This window comes from Seriola aureovittata, chromosome 5 (genome assembly GCF_021018895.1).
Source record: "Seriola aureovittata isolate HTS-2021-v1 ecotype China chromosome 5, ASM2101889v1, whole genome shotgun sequence".
In the NCBI taxonomy this organism is placed as follows: Eukaryota; Metazoa; Chordata; class Actinopteri; order Carangiformes; family Carangidae; genus Seriola; species Seriola aureovittata.
The window spans coordinates 11,469,677-11,489,324 of NC_079368.1; the positions used below are offsets into that span (position 1 = coordinate 11,469,677).

General features: G+C 43.1%; 3 protein-coding genes across 6 annotated transcripts in view; 2 read left to right on the plus strand and 1 right to left on the minus strand.

Annotated features, from left to right (window-relative positions):
- Positions 1-12,781, plus strand: part of rtkna (rhotekin a) — a 54,994-nt gene extending 42,213 nt beyond the window's left edge. For 3 of the 4 annotated variants that reach the window (XM_056375526.1, XM_056375527.1, XM_056375528.1), the window contains exons 2-11: positions 2,957-3,218; positions 3,914-3,967; positions 5,392-5,509; positions 5,614-5,838; positions 6,019-6,113; positions 6,752-6,858; positions 7,021-7,152; positions 8,159-8,324; positions 8,507-8,611; positions 10,130-12,781. In XM_056375526.1, the coding sequence (XP_056231501.1) occupies positions 2,957-3,218; positions 3,914-3,967; positions 5,392-5,509; positions 5,614-5,838; positions 6,019-6,113; positions 6,752-6,858; positions 7,021-7,152; positions 8,159-8,324; positions 8,507-8,611; positions 10,130-10,845 (1,980 nt within the window). In that variant the 3' untranslated portion in view covers positions 10,846-12,781. Of the gene's footprint in view, positions 1-2,956; positions 3,219-3,913; positions 3,968-5,391; positions 5,510-5,613; positions 5,839-6,018; positions 6,114-6,751; positions 6,859-7,020; positions 7,153-8,158; positions 8,325-8,506; positions 8,612-9,220; positions 9,318-10,129 lie in introns of all 4 variants that reach the window. The other variant, XM_056375529.1, reaches the window with a different exon arrangement.
- A 519-nt stretch (positions 12,782-13,300) lies between these two features.
- mblac2 (metallo-beta-lactamase domain containing 2) lies at positions 13,301-16,252 on the minus strand. Its single transcript, XM_056375534.1, has 3 exons — positions 15,681-16,252; positions 14,411-14,625; positions 13,301-14,044 (listed from the first exon to the last, which is right to left on the minus strand). Exons 1-3 carry the CDS (start codon positions 16,120-16,122, stop codon positions 13,871-13,873), a joined length of 831 nt encoding a protein of 276 aa, XP_056231509.1. The 5' UTR covers positions 16,123-16,252; the 3' UTR covers positions 13,301-13,870.
- A 125-nt stretch (positions 16,253-16,377) lies between these two features.
- Positions 16,378-19,646, plus strand: polr3g (polymerase (RNA) III (DNA directed) polypeptide G). The gene is made up of 8 exons (XM_056375535.1): positions 16,378-16,676; positions 16,853-16,984; positions 18,017-18,146; positions 18,715-18,780; positions 18,865-18,924; positions 19,006-19,064; positions 19,259-19,381; positions 19,502-19,646. The coding sequence occupies exons 2-8, from the start codon at positions 16,874-16,876 to the stop codon at positions 19,589-19,591; spliced, it is 639 nt and encodes a 212-aa protein (XP_056231510.1). The 5' UTR covers positions 16,378-16,676; positions 16,853-16,873; the 3' UTR covers positions 19,592-19,646.
- The last annotated feature ends 2 nt before the right edge of the window (positions 19,647-19,648 follow it).

A 19,648-nucleotide genomic window follows, 5' to 3' on the forward strand; every position in this document is an offset into this window, starting at 1 on the left:
ACCTCCTCCTAGTAGGTCACTCTAATGCATGGAAATGAATTGTGGTAACAGCTCCTTTACTCTGTGTTTGTGTGTGTGTATGTGTGTGTGTGTGTGTGTGTGTGTGTGTGTGCATTGCATTGCATTCCCTCAAAGTTGGCGAGCCAGCCTCAGGCATGCGTCATAGTTTGCGGCGCCACTATTGACAAAGAAATTTGTCACAGCCTGAGCTGGACTTTCTCTCTTTATCCATGGTTCAAATTTTTTATGTTTATCGCTTACAGCTAATGGTTTTGTTGTGATCGAATAATAGATGAATATTTTTCTCCGCAAACGAATTAATGGCTTCTATATAAAATGTTAAAAAAGAATATGAGTGGTGTAATCATTTTGTACAAAGCAGTTGTCTTCAGTATTTATGACTTAATGAATTGCTTCAACCAGGAATCGATCATCAAAATAGTAGTTTTGTCACTGACAGCTGTTAGAAGAACCTCTGTCTTAAAGAAGTAGACTCTACAAACCTCATTATTGTTTTGTCAGTGATTTAGGAAACAGCATCAGTTGAGTACCCGCTCTTTTTTTCTCCCATTCTCAGTTAAAATTACTATTTCGTCTCCAAACTACAGGCACTTACGATGAAAGAAAAGCACATCAACTCTCATAAACAAACGCTTGACCTGCAAAATTGAATCCTCCACTTGTACTTTGCAGACTATCTATGTTTATACTGTTGCTGTAATTTGGTCTCCTTTCTTTTGTGGTCGAGAGTACGATAATTGCTTTTCAGCCAGTGAAAGTGTTTATTTAATGGCAGGCTTATTTGCGTAGCTACACTGTGTTCAGCAGCCACAGTGCAGATTTTACACGACTCTAGACTGATCATTATCATTATATCAGTATAAATACACTCCATCATGCTGTGTCTGATAATTCTTCACTCCAGCAGCGTTTCAAGGGAGAAATCTGCTTGTAATCACCTCCAGCCATTTTTTTTTTTTTTTGTTTTGTTTTTTTAAATGTCATACCGTGTTATTGTAGCAAGACATACTGTAACGCACGTCAGACTTTTACTGACAATGTTTAAATGTTTTGGTGGTGCAGTTTGGAGACAGAGTAGTTGGATCTTATGTGCGATTAACAGCTGTTAGTGTAGCTTTCACCACCATGCAGAAGTAGTGTGGTTGTACTCTGAGAAGCAAGTTAGCCTTTCCAGTGCAGTGGTTAATCAAGAATTACATGAAACCTCATTTTGTAGTGCATGGTATTCAAGCAAGAATCTGTGTCCAAATGTGGACTTTTAAGTCCAAACCACATTCATCCCTCTCCCACTGGGCCTGTTCTGAACAAAGTGAGAGGCTCACGCTAGGAGAGACACAGGTAGAAAGGAAGAGGGGAGGAGGACGAGTGGAGGAGAAGAAAGAAAAGCCGATTGAGGACAGTGAGGTGGAATGGATGGAGCGGAGCGCAAGAGAAGGCGGAAGAAAATGAGTAGTGAAAGTATAAAAGCTTAAATCAAAAGAATAAAAAATTCATGAGAACCGGGCAAAGAGAGAGAGAGAGAGAGAAAGAGAGAGACAGAGAGAGAGAGAGAGAGGATGTGTGAGAAATGTTGGACAAGAGGAGGGGAAGGTGCATTTATCAGGCAGAGAGGAGTGGGAAAAGAAGGGCAAAGGGAGCATTAGAGATTATTTGTGGGGGGAGTGTGAGATTGCTAATGTACCACTGAAAAGGAGGGGCACACACACGCACACACACACACACACACGAACACACACACACACACACACACACACACCTACACCTACACCTACTCCTACTCCAGCAGTCAGGCATATGTTTCCATTTGTTCATTCATTCATCATACACACAAGGTAAACTTGATATTTTCCTACTTTGTTTAGCCAGCTCTTTAAATACGACCTTCCTGATCAGTATTCCATGGATTTATGTGCATTGATTTGTACGTGATTCAAAGGTTTTAGCTTGAGAAGGAGCACTGGCACTAACGCTCAAGGTCGACACGGCTTTGCTTTTGCCTGGGCTTTGTTTGATTCCTGGATCCCTTTGTGCTCGCTCATCCCTCCCACCGCATATGTTAGTCCTTTCCTTTCACTGTCTGCTGTTTTAAGTTCATGCATACAGTATTTTTTTCTCTGCTGACAGAGTGAAGAGGGGCTTAGACATTTGTTTAAAACTCTGGACAGCATCACCAGAGACACAGCCAGACAGTTTAAGATTGAGGAACCTTTGTCTGCATGTGTTTGAGTTTGCGAGTGTGTGTGTGCATGTGTACTCCTGTATAAGTGTACAGAGTCTTTTTAATCACAGACAGGGTGGCTTTCTTGCTCCAGATAAGCCTTTCCTTTTAGAAAGCTGCTTGAGGAAAAAGGACAGTGGCTAGAAGTCGCTAAGTGTGTGCGTGTGTGGATATTTGTGTATGTCTGGGGCTTCTCATTTGGGCTGCAGACGTTCAGCGTTTGACAGCTTCATTCTTTATTCTCTCACTGGAGAGGTGCCTCTCCCCTTGTGTGTGTGTGTGTGTGTGTGTCTGTGTGTGTCTAGTGAATACGTTTGTACTAAATGATTCAGCATCTACGTCTCTGCTCAGCTGGGGGTGGGCTCGTTGGTGAGAGGGCAAAAGGCCATGTGTTTGAATATTGTCGATGCCAACTCTCTCACAGACACACGCCAATGAACACAGACTGCTTTCAGGGACACGCCTTATTAATGTATCCCCAACAGGCCTGATCTACGACACTTGTCTTCTCTAATCTTCTTCTAACCTTAATTTCTCCCGAAAACGACTTAATCCGCTTCTCTCTCACTTTACCTCGTGCACTTCTCTACTCATTTCTTCCTCCATTAACCAAAGAAATATTCTTTTAAACGTGACGTCATCTGTCATTTAAGCCTCAATTCCCTCACTCTCTCTTTTTTTCCCTTCTCTCCCTCCACCAATCCCTTGTCCTTGCAGGACAGCGACATCCAGAAGAAGATTGACCATGAGATCCGGATGCGTGATGGGGCCTGCAAGCTGCTGGCTGCCTGCTCCCAGAGAGACCAGGCGCTGGAGGCAGCCAAGAGCCTGCAGACCTGCAGCACCCGTATCATGGCCTACATGTCGGAGCTGCAGAGGATGAAGGAAGCTCAGGTCATGCAGAAGGTCACGCGAAGGTCGTCGGATGCAGGACCAATGGACGACAGACTCCCATGCAAAGGAAAAGTGGCCATCTCAGGCAAGTAACTACTAAAAATGTGTATTTATGAAAAGGAGATGACAGGAGGAAGACTAGGGGGAGCATTTTCTTGCGCATTTTTAAGCTAACCACATTTTAATTTGTGAAATGTGGTTAGCAAAAGACTGACCAGTAACAAATAAAGGAAAAGGAATCTTTACCATCTGCGTAGTGTTTTAATTTAACGCAGAGTAGCTCTCGTCAGGCATATTTTGCACAAGTGCGTCTTTACTGACCGCGGTGAAAACGTGGTGACTTGCAAGATGCTGCCTGTCGCAATATGACAGAGATGAATGATTATGGAGCTTCTCTGTTTGTATCACAGACACACTGCAGAGAGATAATTCACATCAGGGAGCAAGATAAGAGGGGCGATGTGTTTTTTTTGTTCTTGTTTTATTTGTGTTTACAACATGATGAAAAATTAAAGAAATAAATAGTGATATGAATGTTAATGAGTTACAGGACTGAGAGTGTGTGTGTGTGTGTGTGTGTGTGTGTGTGTGTGTGTGTGTGTGTGTGTGTGTGTGTGTGTGTGTGCGCGTGTGCATGCGTGTGCGTGCGTGCGTGCGTGCATGCGTGCGTGGGTAGAGGTTCACTGGGGCACTGCTGCTTGTCTGGTACCCAGCTGGGGAACATGAAGAAAGGGTGGTTAACATTTTTGTGGTCTAATTCTTTGTCTGTTGTCGTTACAGATCTTCGTATCCCTCTCATGTGGAAAGACACAGAGTACTTCAAGAACAAAGGAGGTGAGGAACCACCTCTGTATGCAAGTGAAGAAATTCATCGATGGCTTATTGATGATGTATGCCTGTAGGTTTTATTAATGATTTCCTTCTGAGGGAGGTGACATGTGGCCTCACACAGCAATAGAATGGCTACTTCAAAGATGCTGAGTTTATTTGTGTGATAGCTTTTGAGAAATCATGTGACGTGAGTGTGGGATTCCTTGTGACTGCAGAACAAAAATCACATTTTCATCGTTGTCTTCAGGGTGAAACACTGATGTGGACTTTTTTTGTTTCGTATATTTAAAAATATGCTGACCCAGGAGACTCCCACTGAACAGTGCAAACAAGACCATACAGTATGACATTTCTCTACTCAGTGTCTGTTTCTGATCATTACAGTCTGTTGCAGCTTCCCAGATATCTTTGTATTTCACAGGAACTGATTTTTTCTTTTTTAGACATGAGAAACTCCTGGCAAGCACAACCTGACCCACTGTTTCGTCTTGTTGGCTGTTCTTCTTGGCTCTGAGAAGCAGCAGTACACTGGCGCTGAATTGGGTCATTATTAGTAGGGCAGAGAATACTGGGAGGCAGAACAAATGAAATCTGACATTGTGCATTTAAGGAACGCCCCTAGTCTTTTGTCCTGGGGAATGTTACTGTGAACCCAGTCATATTTGAATGTTTTTTTGGCATTTCAGAATTCAATGGTGCACTGAAAATATTACAGCGGTCATATTTATATTGACTATTTTTCTATTCCACCTCCTCTTGATAGAGTCAATGTGGGTTAACATCCGTGCAGTCATTATGGCAGTCTCAGTGCTCATTCTCTCCCCTGGCAACTTGAATGGAATTAATCGGCATGGCCTGCGCATATAAATGAACTCAAGAGACAGGTAGTAGACTCTTAACAAAGCTTAATGAGGCTGTTAGTCAAGGTCATTAAGCACACCGAGACATAAACTAAGCCCAGGAGGCAAGGAGGAGTAAAGCATGTTCCTCTCTCACGTGCCCATTCATATTTTAACCATGTTGAGCTCATACTTGGAATAATAAATTTGAATATTAAGTTTCAATGTGGGATTGACAGGGAAGCACATGCAGTGTGGTCCAACACTTTGACACCCATTGGGGAAATGGGCACTGTAAGTAGCAACAGACCACCTCTTCTTTTCTGTTGTAATTTTGAATTTGTATGAGAAGTGGCAAAATGATGGCCTGGATTCAGTTGTGCAATAGGGGAAGAGAAACGCACAAGAAGAAAGATAGTAGACCATCCAGGGCCATTTTATTTATATTACAGCAGTGATACCCAAGGTGCTGTTTTACTACTAAGTGACTTCAAGTGACGCAAATGAACGAAAGCCGATCACATGTCTCATATGTGGGATTTATTTTTTCTCTCTTTTGCTCTGCCTTTTCACCGTGTTCTTCTGCAGAGCTTCATCGGTGTGCGGTGTTCTGCCTGCTCCAGCTGGGAGGAGAGATCTTTGACACAGACATGGTGATAGTGGACCGGACTCTCACTGATATTTGCTTTGACAACGCCATTGTTTTGTGAGTCATCCGTCTGCCTGTAATACCCACAAAAAAAGACCCGCATCCGACCTGTATTCGACACTGATATAGTCATGTTCGTCATGTGTGTTCCCTTTTCGCAGTAGCGAAGCCAGCCCGGGTTTTGAGCTCCGTGTCGAGCTGTACAGCTGCTGCTCAGAGGACGACTACTCAGCAGGGAGCACACCAAGGAAACTAGCCAGTAAACTGAGCTCCTCTCTGGGCCGATCAGCTGGGAAGAAGCTCCGTGCAGCCATGGAGCCTGGACCATGCAGTCCTGTCAGCAACGGAGGGGCAGCTCCTCTCCTGCTGCCAGTTCCCTCTGTACCGTAAGTGACTAGTTGACATTTGATGCTGGTTAGATTGAATGGAGTGAGAACAGAGAGAGAAATAACAGATATATATTTCTGAGAACACAGGTGGGTATATTTATGGAGACCGTTTTTCACTGTAAGCATGCATACTCAACCACCAAATAAATTTCTCTCCCCTCGCTTGTGTTTTGACAGAGGCCCTAAGTACCACCTCTTAGCTCATACCACCCTGTCACTGTCACACGTCCAGGACAGCTTTCGCACACATGACCTCACCATCTCAGGCAACGGTGAGTGGCAGCCTCCATCAATCTGTCTCCTCACCATCTTTCTCCTCTCTCAGCCAAATCAGCCATCTGTCTTGTTTTTTTGGGGTTTTTTTTTTTGTTCTTCTCTCACACATCACCGTCTCACTCCTCCTTTGCATTCTAATAATTTTCTTTAAGCCAGCACACTGTGCGCCCCCACCCCTCCTTTCCCTCCTTACCCTTCCTCTCTGTCTCCATGTTCTCTGACAGACAGCTATTGTCAAGGTCATAGTAATAAACGCTGTGCTAGTGAGGTGACTGTTGTGTAAAGCTGTAATGATGTGGGCTAACAAGGGCCCAGAGCCTCCGACAGACAGGCCCCTAGTGTTTTATTCATTGGCCCTTCAGCCTGCTGTAAAGTTTCATTACCGCACTTCATGACTCTCCCTGCAGCTGCCAGTCTTTTACACCCCCGAGCCTTGTTTTTGTTTTAAATGGGTGGGTGGGTGGGTGGGTGGGGGCAGGCAATGTGATGTGCGGGTGAAGTGTGTGTCTGCGTGTGCGGATGCATATGAGTGTACATGTTTGTGTGTGAATTTTGAATATCATGAGGGAATGTTTTTTTTTTTATTTATTGATGGTGTTTATTTTTGCCCATCCGTCTCTCTCTCTCCCTGTAGAAGAGTGTTCGTACTGGCTGCCACTCTACGGCAGTATGTGTTGCCGCCTCGCAGCTCAGCCTCACTGCATGACCCAACAGATGATGAGTGGATGTTTGAAAGTTAAGGTAAGTTGCCAGGTTGGTCTGCAGCGCTGATGAACATGTTTTTTCCTTTTCTCCCCCTCCGCTTCCCTCCTCTGCTTGTTACGATGCCATCTCTCTTTGTGCTTCTTTCCCTGTTTTTTTTTTTTACTCCACACCTCATCGATATTTTTGTCTACCTCACAGCAGTGTGGAGGTGACCCTCAGAGTTGGACAAAAGTGTACGCCGTTCTGAAAGGAACAAGCCTTTTCTGCTACCACCGGCAAGAAGACGTGGAGGCCAACGTCGAACCAGCTTTCACTATTGCTATCAACAAGGTCAGGAGAGGAATCACATGAAAACAGACAAACTATCCGCGCTGTAGTAATAAGCCTCCAGAGGTTGATCCAGCCTTACAGAAAACATACAGTTGTGTTTTTTGGTAACACCTCAGGCATCAACAGCATAGTTGGTAAGGCCTGTGGATTGCTGCCAGGTTGAATCCTAAGCCAACTGGTATATTTCGAGCCAAAAAAAGTAAGAGACGATATCTTCTCTTAGTAAGTACTATCAAGGTGCCCCTTGATAGTACAGAGCAGGGCTGTCAGTAGAACAGCTCAGAAGCCAAGAGTAGGAAACTGTGATTGTGTTGCAGAGCTAGAAAAGAGCAGTTCAGTATCTTCTCAAGTCTTTGCACACACAATAAGACACGATGCTCAGAGCCATCCAATCAGGAATCGCATTTCTCTCATCCCTCTGTTTTTTCAGGCACTGAAGTAAAGAACAGTCAGTCAGCCAGTCAGGTTCTCAATCATCTTATTTCCTGTCTGTGTGTCTGAGAGTTGATACCTGTGGGGGTTCTCATTCTTTCCACAGTGACTCATTCGGTCTTTTGTAGCCTCTGACCCTGAGCACACAGCTGACCCAAAGCCAAGTTAGTCAGATCAGATCAGGTCTGTGTGATCCTTTGTTAGTCAGCTGTTGGGCCCTCCTGAAGGAGAAGGAGGGAGCTCTGTGTGACAAATTAATGAATGGAACAACACTGCCATCTAGTGGTTTTAAACAGACCTAGACACATTTGGAGTAGAATGAGGAGGTGGGAATTTAGATGTCTGCACCTTTTGTTAGATAATTGCTGAAGGGAAATGGCTTGGAAGAGGGCTAATTGCTGGCTTTATTAGTGAGGGCTTATTTTCAGTGGGGAATTACAATTACAATTGCCATAATGACCACTTGTTGCAGCACATAATTTTTTTTTTTTTCATGCAGAAGCACTGGCATTCATTCCTGATTGTAGTCATTTTGTGGCAGATGATTGTATTCTTTGTTGCTCCCCTGTTTCAGGAGACCAGAATACGCGCGTCGGAGAAAGACCCTCAGAGTAAAGTTCAGAATATCTGTATAAGTAACCAGTACGGAGGTGAGGAGGTCACGCACACTCTGACCACAGACAGCCGCGAGGACACACATCGGTGGATGGAGGCCTTTTGGCAACATTTCTATGATATGAGTGAGTACTTGCTATGCTAGAACACAGGCAGCGTGTGATTATACACCCACTGCATGCAGCCACTCACGTATGTTACTATAGCTGCTTAACAGACTCCATCTCAAGGGGCGTGAAATATTGTGTATTCTCTATATCTGCTGCTCGGGTTTGTTGAAGGCTACTGTTTTGTCTCCAACGTACAGGCCAGTGGAAGCAATGCTGTGATGACTTAATGAAAATTGAACTGCCATCACCGAGGAAACCGGCTCCTGTCACACCAAAACAGGGCTCTCTTTACCACGAAATGGGTAAGACCCCTCCCCTGATCAAAACTCATTTAACTATAAAGGAAAAACAAAAGGGAAGACAGGGAAAGAAGGCACTGTGTCTGCACTGCACGTGACTGTGTGTAGCTTTAATTCCTTGGATGCATGAGAGATGCTGTCACAATTAAATTTTCCTCTCCTGATATCTCAAACTCACACTCTGCTTTACTTCTCTGTGCTGTAGATAGAATGGGTCTTATCTCTGACACGCTGACTTACTCTCTGTCTTCTGTTTCTCTGTTCCTCTTTGCCCTTTTCAATTTTCCTTGTCTGCCCTGAATCCATCACTCCTTGGCTTTGTCTCCTTTGTCCCTCTTCATTATTTCCTTGTGTTTTCATACATCATTCATGATCAACTCCACATTTTCCATCAACTCCCACCATTTTCATTTTTAACGGGTGAATTGTCTTTATCCTTGAATTAATCTCTTTTTTTTCGTTCTCAATCACACACGTGTCAACCATTATCAATTTCTGTCGCGACCATTAAAACACATAAAAACTGAACTCCACCTGTTGCACACCTCCTATCCTACTCCACCCCTTCTCTCTCGCCAACCTCCCTCTCGGTTTCCCTAACCCCCCTGGCAGCGCCTCTTGCCACACCCTCCTGTGAGGGTCTTCTGCTGCAGGATAACGCTGTGTCTGCTGAGATTCGCGCTCTGCTCTCATCCTATTACAACGACAGGTGAAGTAACAGGAGTAGGGCTCGGTGTAAATTATGTTGTGGTAAATGTTGCAGTCCCAAAAAGCTGGTTTGAGTTAACAGTCTATTCTTGATAGAGTGAATGCAATTCAGGATTTCTTTCAAATTCAGCATCAGCTTCAACTTGATGATAGTTTGTTAATTCAGCAAAACATTACAAGACGGGATGTTTTTGCTCCATCATCATGAATGAAACAGCAATGATGCAAATCCAGATTTGAAGTCCTTACATCATTTTCTCTTTGGCAATGATGCAATATGCTATAAGTGCAAGTGTACAATGCGTGACAGGATTGTAGAAAAGATACAAAGCTTCCATGAACAGACTTTATATTGTACTGTACCTTTTGATTAATAACAGAAAATCTAACCATCTAAATCCTCTGCAAACTTTTCTGCTTTTAAACTCAAGGTTATATTTTTAAAAAACATTTCACGGCTTCACTTTGAGTTGATATTTAATGAATTGCAAACATGTCTAGAAATCCATCCAGTATCCTCACCTCCAGCAGGATTAGAGGATGAGATATTCTTAAATTTTGCAATAAAACTATCCTTATCTCTACCTTAGAAATCTGTGGAAAAGATATATAATATAAATAAATAAATATTTAAATGGTGGGGTATGTTTACTAAATCCCTATTCCAAATGAACTGTTCTGAGAGACCCAAATTTCAGATTTAATCCAAAAGCAATAATTAAAATTTTACAGATTAAAATCCTTTGAAAAAATCCAGTCTCAAGCCTGCTCTACAGCAGTGTAATAATACGTTTTGCTGCATTTCTCCTGCAGTTATTGAGTCATCTGATGACCTCAGCACTACTGTGTCAGACATCCTGGCTCGGAGGTTGCAGGAGCTGGAGCTCCGCAGCCAGCTGGGCACCTCTCCCACCTGGATGTCTGTGTTTGAGGAGAACAACCCCAAAAGCGCTGGCCGCCCTCGTCCCTGTACTTCTCGTCTGTCTGGCCACAGCCCCTGCACCCCTCATCGCCTGACCCAGAGCCCTGTGAGCCCTCACCGCTGCCCGCAGCTGGGTCTGCTGTCCTCTGATGCAAGTCTGACGTCAGACAGCGACAGCCACTGCAGCACCAGTCCCTGTTCTCACCACCATGGCTGGCCCGAGCCTTCGTCAAACCTCTCTCTCTCGTCATCTTCCCCCTCCCGTCTGAGGCCACGCACGCTGTCGCTGGATGCGAAGCTCAGCACCCTTCGAGGGAGGGGATACGGAGGAGGAGGGACCTTCCAGGGCCCCTGCCAGCCTCCTCCCTCCTCGCTGCTCACCCCAATCGCTGTCTCCTCTCGTTCGCCTCAATCGCAGCGAAGCACACAGACCACACTCTCTTGCTCCAGCTCCACCTCCAGCAACAGCTCCAGCAACAGTGAGGGCAGCCACAGCCCTGAGTCATCTGAGGGAGCCCCCTTCTCGAGGCCTTCCCCAGCTCGACGAAGCCTCAGGAACCTCAGGGCCAGACTTGATCCTCGCAACTGGCTCCAGAGTCAGGTGTGAACTTGTTTCCTGGCAGACATTTTATGCTGACCTAAAGGCAATAGTGCTCATGAAACCATGGTTTAACTGGCTTAACACATGTGAACCCACCTCAGGCTATCTGCTAGGCCATATGCGCAGTTCTGAGAAGGATGAGCTGCCTTTAGCCTGTCTTCTGGTGGAGGGTGGATCATGGAAGACCCTGCTGGGGCAAACTGGAATGTCTTCTAACACAAAAGACAGGTGACAATCACTGCGGGCGACTCTGCACTTTGCCGGGTTGCCACAATTTTGAAGATGGTCCAAAACTAAATGGGAGGTACTCTGCTTGCTTTGAGAAATTATGATCTAATGCTAAGTGATGCTAAGAGCTAAGGACTTGATCTGATAAACATGCCACACTAGGCCTACTACTCTGTCTTTGGAATCTAATTCTGAAACTGGAAAAGGTTTTGTTTTGTCCTCTGCATCAGCCGTCCTGGCCACTCAAACATTGTCTCAAGGTCATCTCTGTTAATGCACTAGCAGTGTTTTGACTGGGTGATTCTTATCTGTATTTTATAAAGAAAGGTTTGCAGTGTTTATGCTATGAAAGCCAGGAAGCATGCGGCAAAATGAACTTGGAAAATGAACATAAGGTATAAATCAGTCAAGAGTTTTCACATGTAAACTGTCGAGTGTGGAGGGAAGGTTGATGTTTGTTGCCTGTACTGTGATATCTACTTCAGTGTACTTTTCTAATCATTCACACAACAGATGATCTTTGTGGTTCTCCTAAAATTACTATGCACCATTTTGTTTTTGTTTAGTTTTTTTTGTTGTTGTTTTTTTTTTTTTTTTGCATGATTACACTTACAGTTAAAATGTTGAACTACTTGAGATCATTTCAACAATGAATCTGGTGAAAGCTTAACTTAATGCAAGTGCTCATACTTACTGTACTGGTTATTACTGTGATCTCTTCAGGGTAAAAATCTGTTCTCTGGTCTTTACTTTCACACATTTATCTGCACACTTTGAGGGGCTGGGGACAGAACTGAGTAAAAGGTCCTTACATACATAGAGCAAACCCTAGAATAAACTGAAATTAACCAAAGCTATTAAAAGTGTTATTGAAAACCCAAGCCATACTTATAATTCTGCTACACTGCCTAGCGGCAGTATTGTAGGAGTTCATTGAATAGTGATTCCTGCTTATGAAAAATCCAATTAAATGTGAAACGTCCACTTAGCTATTATTATGCAACACAGAAAGAAATCTTAGAAATTATTTTATGGTGGCTGTATTTTAGAAAACTATCTGTGAAACAGAATACTTACATAAAACAAAGTCAGCTGTTAGGTTGTGATAGTAAGAACAAAATTTAAATGGCTTGTTTACACTGCCACCTGTTTTTTTTGTTGTTTTTTTTGTTTTTTTCAATTATGTAAGCTGTTGTCATTTAGACAACTCACAGCAGTTACTTCTTATCACAAGAAAACAGAATGAATCTAGGGGAGTCGGTGTCTCGGTGCAGTACAGCCTCTTCTTCTCTGTCTCTGTTGTTTACTGTGGACTTTGGTAACAGTTTCCCTCTCTGGGCTCAGAACTCGGGCAACCATTTTTACTAAGATTAAAAACTGTCAAATGCTTGAAAAACAGCATTTGTTACTGTAAATTAATTTTTATAAGTTAACAAATAAACCTCCTCTCTTAGTCTTTTGTTACATTATTGATTTTGTTATAAATGCAGCTATATTGATACCTGATTATCATGTTAACAGATGATGTGCAGATCTTTAACTGTTATGAATAGATAACATTGAATGTTATAACCTTGCAAGAGTTTCCCTTGTTAGCAGGCTTTGTGTTCTGCACGTATGCCGTCCTAGAAGGCGAACATAAAACGAGAAATGTGGAAATCTCATGTTTAAATAATATAACATTAAATATAATAAATGTTTTATCAACTCACAACTGTCTTGTTTCTATCCTATCTGTATTTGTCTTATCCACATGAACTATGAAAATCCTGATTTTTTTTTTTTTTTTACAAATTTGCCAGTGGTAAGACTTTTTTTAAGTTGAAGTTACTTAAAATGTTCCAAAAATCATACTTCCTTACTGTGACACTTTGAAGGATATATGAAGACAACACAACTATAACTACACTGTAACACAGAAGATATGAGAGTAAACAAGTTAAAACACCCTGCACTTCTGCACGGCTGACTAGAAAAAGTCTGATCGGGGAAATCTTCTCTTATCTGTATCACCTGTCCCTGAAGTAGGAGAGCTTTTCCATCGGATCAGAAAAGTACTTAAAGTACTCTGCACTCTGAGCATATGATGGATCATATTCTATCAATTTCTCTTCCGCTTCTCTTTCTCCCTTCAGCAACAAATCCCATAGGTGATCGCCTGTTACGAGAACGGCTGGAGATAAAATTCCACATTGAAGCTGCAGCAGTCTGTGTTGTAGAGGCATCAAGGAAAGCAGGTAGAACAGAGGTTTTATTGTCAGTGTTTCGATAGCAAAGCCGTAGATTAGTCAACAGTACAAACGACCTTACAAACATAGGAGGTAGTGGACACTGAGTCTTCACTGAGCGTTATAATATGCATAGAGAAATACTATGGCCATATTGACTCCATTTCAAATTTGTCAGAGGAAAACCCAAAGCTCCATGCTTTCTGTTTGTAGTGCAGAGTTGTACCATTGTTGTGCTATTGTAAATTCACATCTGCTTAAAGTATAAAAACCATACATCTAATAATATTCAGACCAACATATACATAATCATCAGTATATAACAGAATCACACTCATAAATACTTTGTATTATATGCTTCATATGATGCTGATTATTGACTTATGTAACCCAATAGGGGCATTTTACGTAAAGTTTGGCAATTATATGAATTCTGTTGGATTACATAAGTAAATGAACAATGTTACTGTTACCTATAAATGATGGGTGTTTCCCCTCCACACCCTCTTTCATGTCCTCTATAAACATTTTTCTTTGTGCACTTATGCTTCCTCCAGCTCCATAATCCCCTCTCATTAACAGGCACTCCTTGGGTTGGATGCCCGCAGTGCCACCCCAGCCAGAGTACTCCAGGCAAATGTGGAGAACTTTGCGGGACACGTTCCAGCTCTATTGATATATGTGGACGCAATCCGGTGGAGCCGCTTCGCACCAAAGGTGTTGTAGTGCCCTGGGAGGACTTGGTCAACCTGTTTAATGAATATGCCAGTTGTTAAATGATGTACAGTGCATGCTACATCAATTCCTAAATCATCCGTTGTGAGACACTCAAGCATTATTTCTCTGGATAAACACCAAACTATATTCATCAGTACATGATACGTATCTCTGATATAAGAATGATTTTTACATATAGCTAGTAAATATATTGATTTAGGCTACATGGAAATGACTTCATATTTCCCCTCTAAAATGTACATACCTTCCAGTCATAAACTTAAAAACATGACCATGAAAACTTTTAGCTGATGGAACTGGATACCTTGTGTATCAAAGAAGATGCTGGAACTATGAACTGAAATGGTTAGGCCACCTCTAGTGTGTTTCAGTGTTACCTGTTCGCTGTCGACCAGCCCAACCAGACGCTCGCAGCTGCTGATGTAGTCACTGACGCGGCTGTAGGGCAGCCAGTCAATCATGGCGCCGTCATACACTACGTCTCCACTGAAGAGCAACTTATTGTCTCGGTCGTGGAGGCAGATGCTGCCCCGAGAATGACCGGGCATGTGGAGCACTGTCAGCTGTCTGTCACCCAGGTTGATGACATCACCTAGACATATACAAACACAATATAACTTGTACCCTTATCACCAAATGCATCCCTTTCCCAGATTTACATCCAGATTAAATCATTGTCTTCCTCACAATCTGGCTATCTGGAATCAAGCCAGGGTTATATTTTTGTTTTCCACATGTCACCCCATAACACCGTGACATTTGGAGTCTTGGATATTCAGTATATTGATTTGGTCCACACTGGGTATGAGTTGCACAGTGTGACAAAAGAGGGGAACTGACAGACTGAGATATTTTAACTGCATTGCAGCAGTGGCTCTGACACAGCAGAACAAGTGTGTTGACCAACGGTGCAGAACACACACTGTAAGAATGCAAAAGAGGGTAACAGGTCAAGTTTTGGTCCAAACTCCGACAGTGCAGCATCCTTTGTGATATAAGCTTTGTGCAACAACTATCTTGAAAGTAATTAATAATCTAAAGTTGCAGAATGTGGGTTTAACTTATTAGTGATTGATTTGGTGTGTATCTTCGATTGCTTGGTGGGTGTTGGCATGGTGGGGTGTATTCAGTCTCTGCATTCTCCTCTTTTCTTTCTTGGATGAAACAGAACCCATCAATCAGCAGCACACTGGCTTAAAATAGAGCTGCTTTGCAAGTGAAGATGACGAATGCGGAAATAGCTGCCACCCCTTTACAAGTAAAACGCCTCCGAAGCCTTCACACAGCCCATCTCATGTTGCGCAAGAAGACATTTACACTTGTAGAGGGAGGGGGAGAGCGAGAGAGAGAGAGAGAGAGAGAGTGTGTGTGTATGTGTGCGTGGGTGTGTAGCAAGTCATTTTTGGTCTTCTGCCAAATTCATTGTTCAGTAAAATCCTCCTGTGGGGAAAGCAGGGATTGCGTATAGAGCTTAATGTGCAAACTACAGCTAGAGTCCAGGCGCAGCCAGTAAACATCGTCTAATGGTATCGACCATAACGCTTATCTTCAGGCAAATGCATTTAGACCTTATGACCTGGTGTTTGATCACAGACCCACCATCCCTTATCATAAATCATATCTCCAAAAGCGGCCTCTCCTACCTACCCTCCTGCAGTATGTGTGTAGGCTGCACAGCCTTGACTTTGTAGTGCCTTGCCCTCCATCCTGGACTGGGAGACTCGGCTATCTCCCTGTCGCTGAGCCAGGTGACGGTCTCGAAGTTGTCTCCGTTGGCCAGGGCATCGACCTCGGCACTATGGACGCCCACCTGTTGGAACTGATGCAGACCGCCCGAGTGGTCGAAGTGGGCGTGGGTGGCGATGGCCAGAAGCGGGTTCTTCCTTTGCGGATCTTTGCCGAGCAGCCCCTTGTCGTCGATGTAGTCAGGTAAGCTCCTCAAGCCCAGACCAGTGTCTATAACCACGTCCTGATGTGTGCCGCGGAGCAGCCAGATGTTGGCCCGGTTCTCTGACTGGTAGAATCGCTCCTGGATCCAGAAGAGTCCGTCTCCGAGCGATTTGTGAGCGTACCAGTCGGCTGCAGACATCCCACTTCATGCACTTGTCGAAGTAAGCTGGTGTGGGTATTGTGCTGCCAGGTGATTTTGCGGCGGAGAGGTGTGACTAGCCTTCTAGCTAGGGGTGCTATGTTTTCATTGAGGTTAATGTGATGGGGGCCGCTGACACACCCTTGTAGGAGGAGAGCATGCTCATTGGGCAAAAGGGTGAGTGACGACAGCCTAAAACTCGCCACTATTGGCTGTAAAAGAAGTCACGCCTTCTCAGACATCACGCAGGGGCGGGGTGAATTAAAGCCACATTTCCACATGCTGAGTGTAGTGTGAGCATAGCGGTCCACGCCGGTGTTAGCAAAGTATTACAAATCTTCATTAGACTTAGCTGTAAATTTAGTGATTTCAGGAGTTAGTTTACGTGCCGAACAAAGGATACAAGCGGGTCGTTGAATGTTAATGACAAGTAAACTCGAAAAGTGAAACATTGAGACTCAGTAAAGGCTTAATGCCGCTGAACAGCCCTGTAGTACATAGACTTTTAGGACTGTACGTCTCCACATTAGGAGCAAATTACTAACAGCCCCTTAGTGAGTATTACAACTCTCTGTATATGTTGATGTGTTTCCGACATAATATCAGTGCTGACCAACGTTGCATAGTAGGAAAAGTGAGAGAAAAGGCGACGCTGTGTTGCATTAACTGGTTGTGTCTGCACGTGTGTGACAGGGAAGTTGATTAAGGACATGTGGGCTCTGTGCTGTAGGTTCAAAGGAGGGTTGCAGCCATGGCAGGCAAGGGTCGTGGAGTGGCTGCCTTTACCTTCAACATTGAGGCTCTGGGCATCGGCAGGGGCAGCATGCCAGAAGCCAGGGTGGGGCCCAGCCCGTTGTTTCCAGTAAGTACCGACCGCACACTTACTTTCTCTCTCTATCTTTCTCTCTCTCTCTCTCTCTCTCTCGCTCTCTCTCTCTCTCACACACACACACACACACACACGCATGCATGGACACACACACATACATACATAGGCACACTGCCTAAGTGCAGAGATCCCACGATGACATATCACATTGCAGTATATTAAATTCACCAATAAGCCCTTCAAAGTGTTCAATGGCACTAAATTTCAGAATGCACTGGTGGTGACGGATCACAGAAGCAGGAGAAATTTGCATGATCTTTTTAAACAAAAAGTATAAGCTAAGAAATATGTGTATTTGCATGAATAAAGTTGGGTAAAAGAGCATTTGTCATGGTCATGTTAAGAGCCTGTTTAAAACAGTGTCCCATTAAGTGCTTCCTCCTAGAGCATCCTCTGCTATAACAGACAAATTATCAGCGGCTCAAGGATGCTCTATTATTTTCTGCACGATGCAGCAAATAGGGGGCCAAAAGGCAAAAATGACCTCTGGGCCCCTATCGACCCCTCTTCCTCATACTCACACAGGCCCTGTAACCAACCATGACATTGTGATATGATGGTATTTGTTCCCAAACAACTCTGCATTAAATCAGATAACCACAAACCAGTTGACACACCTGGGGCATTTGAGGCCACTGATGGTCAATTTTGCCTTATTGGATAGTAAGCCTTATTTTGTGTGAGACACCTCTGTCTACTTGCTCAAGTTGAAAGGCCTCCAAGGCCTTATATCATTTCATTCAGTTTAGGTTTAGGATCAGTGTAGTAGAATTTTGTACCACTACTGGACAGCATTTTTTCTGCAAACAATAAATGTAATTACACTCATATCAGTTAAAACCAAAATGTTATCTTTAATATAAAAAGGAGAAGGTCATTTTTTAATATGTTTCCACAGCCGCTCCATAGTGTTGATCAAAAGTAAACAAATCTATGTACAAAAAAGTAACATAACTGTCACACTTAATCAAAATTATCTCCTTTCCGCTATCTTTCCCCCTCCAGAATACAGACTTTAAACCAGTTCCGCTGAAAGTTGGCGAGGAAGAGGACTACATGTTGGCCTTGAAACAGGAGATGAGGGGAACGATGCAACGGCTGCCACACAACATCAAGCCTCAGTCCAATAAGGCAGGTGAGAAGGAGAGTAGTGCATTAGAGACCTGGCATCCAATAGAAATGCCATGGCAAGACAATTGGCTGCTGTGAGGAAAGATAATGCAGCACTTAGGAAATGAAGCATTTAATTAGGGTCATATCTGGAAACAGAGAAAGAGGCTGATTTATGGCAGAAATATTGGGTTACAGCTGCTGGCGGTTTTAATTTGATTCCAATGGTCTGGCCTTACAGGCCTTTCAGAGTTCCCTTGGTCAACAGTGAGCTAAATATATCCATAACAAGTAGTAGGTTTTTTCATAATTTCTTGTCCTAAATGTTGTCAGATGTATAATGTAGGTGCTTTGTGCTCACAAAACAATGTACTAACTGTAATTTCAGTGGCCGGGAGCTTGATAGATTTTATCTATGATAATAACTTGAAATATAAGCAAACTTGATTTATCACTGTGGCTAAGAATCAGGAGTAGCACCCAGTGGGTGGTGCTTGCACTTGTGTTTCAGCTACTGTTACTAGGGATGTGATGTGAGAAGGAATTGGGACTTGTGTATTGAGGCAAAACTTGGTCTTTTTTACGTGAAACAGAAGTGGAGAGATACACAGAGAGATACCTCAAGCACCGACAGATGGAGGATGAGGAATGGATCCCAGGTACTTGCATAACACACTGTAATGAGATTAGAGCTATTTGAGAAAAAATGGAAAATAAAGTAAATATTATTCTTGATATTCTAGACTGGAACCTTTTCCCAAAAGAATTGATGCCCCAAAAGAAAAAACCTCGTGTTAAAGCAGGTATATTAAACCCCATTATGTATGTTATGACCTTTCAGTCTGTAACTATAAGGATAAAGACAAAATGCTTAAATCCAACAGGCACAAAGAGGAAAACAGTGTCACGCAAAGAAACACAGGAAATGCTGAATAAATTAGACGTAAGTTTCTCTTCACTTGTTTGTTCAACTACTGAGCATTACATGTTCTGTTCATTTTGTCTTGATGTGATTAATCAAGTTAGTGGATTATTATTGAGCTCAGGATGTATATGTACTTACCAAGAGATATACATGTCCTTCTGAGCTAGCTAATGTCTTACAGTAATAATTTAATCCTAACGTCTATATTTAAGGAACTGGCAAAGAAAGATGAGGGGAACCCTGAAAAGTCAGATGACGAGACCGAAAAGAAAACAAGGAACGAGGATGGAGAGGAAGAAATTGAAGAGGAAGAATATGAAGAGGATATTGAAGAGGTTAGATTAATAATGATGACCTAATCTTTTTTTGCCAAATCTGCTAAAAACAAGTTGAATGTGGATGATATGTAAGAATCAGTCAATTTGACTTTATCCATTTCCTTTGTTTCTTTGTAGGAAAATGACTACATAGAAAGCTATTTTGACAATGGCGAAGATTTTGCTGCAGACAGTGATGACAATATGGATGGTGAAGCAACGTACTGAGACAGCATGACTCAACCATGCAAACTCAAGCGAGCGTACGCTGTTTAAGTTAACAGT

Excerpts from the sequence above, each read along its gene's own strand:
- mblac2 (XM_056375534.1), bottom strand. The coding sequence starts at position 16,122 with ATGTCTGCAGCCGACTGGTACGCTCACAAATCGCTCGGAGACGGACTC. Across the intron at positions 14,626-15,680 it reads TACACACATACTGCAGGAGG|GTGATGTCATCAACCTGGGT; the intron begins GTAGGTAGGAGA and ends GTATATGTCTAG. Across the intron at positions 14,045-14,410 it reads GGCTGGTCGACAGCGAACAG|GTTGACCAAGTCCTCCCAGG; the intron begins GTAACACTGAAA and ends TTCATTAAACAG.
- polr3g (XM_056375535.1), top strand. The coding sequence starts at position 16,874 with ATGGCAGGCAAGGGTCGTGGAGTGGCTGCCTTTACCTTCAACATTGAG. Across the intron at positions 18,781-18,864 it reads GGATGAGGAATGGATCCCAG|ACTGGAACCTTTTCCCAAAA; the intron begins GTACTTGCATAA and ends TTGATATTCTAG. Across the intron at positions 19,065-19,258 it reads AAATGCTGAATAAATTAGAC|GAACTGGCAAAGAAAGATGA; the intron begins GTAAGTTTCTCT and ends TCTATATTTAAG.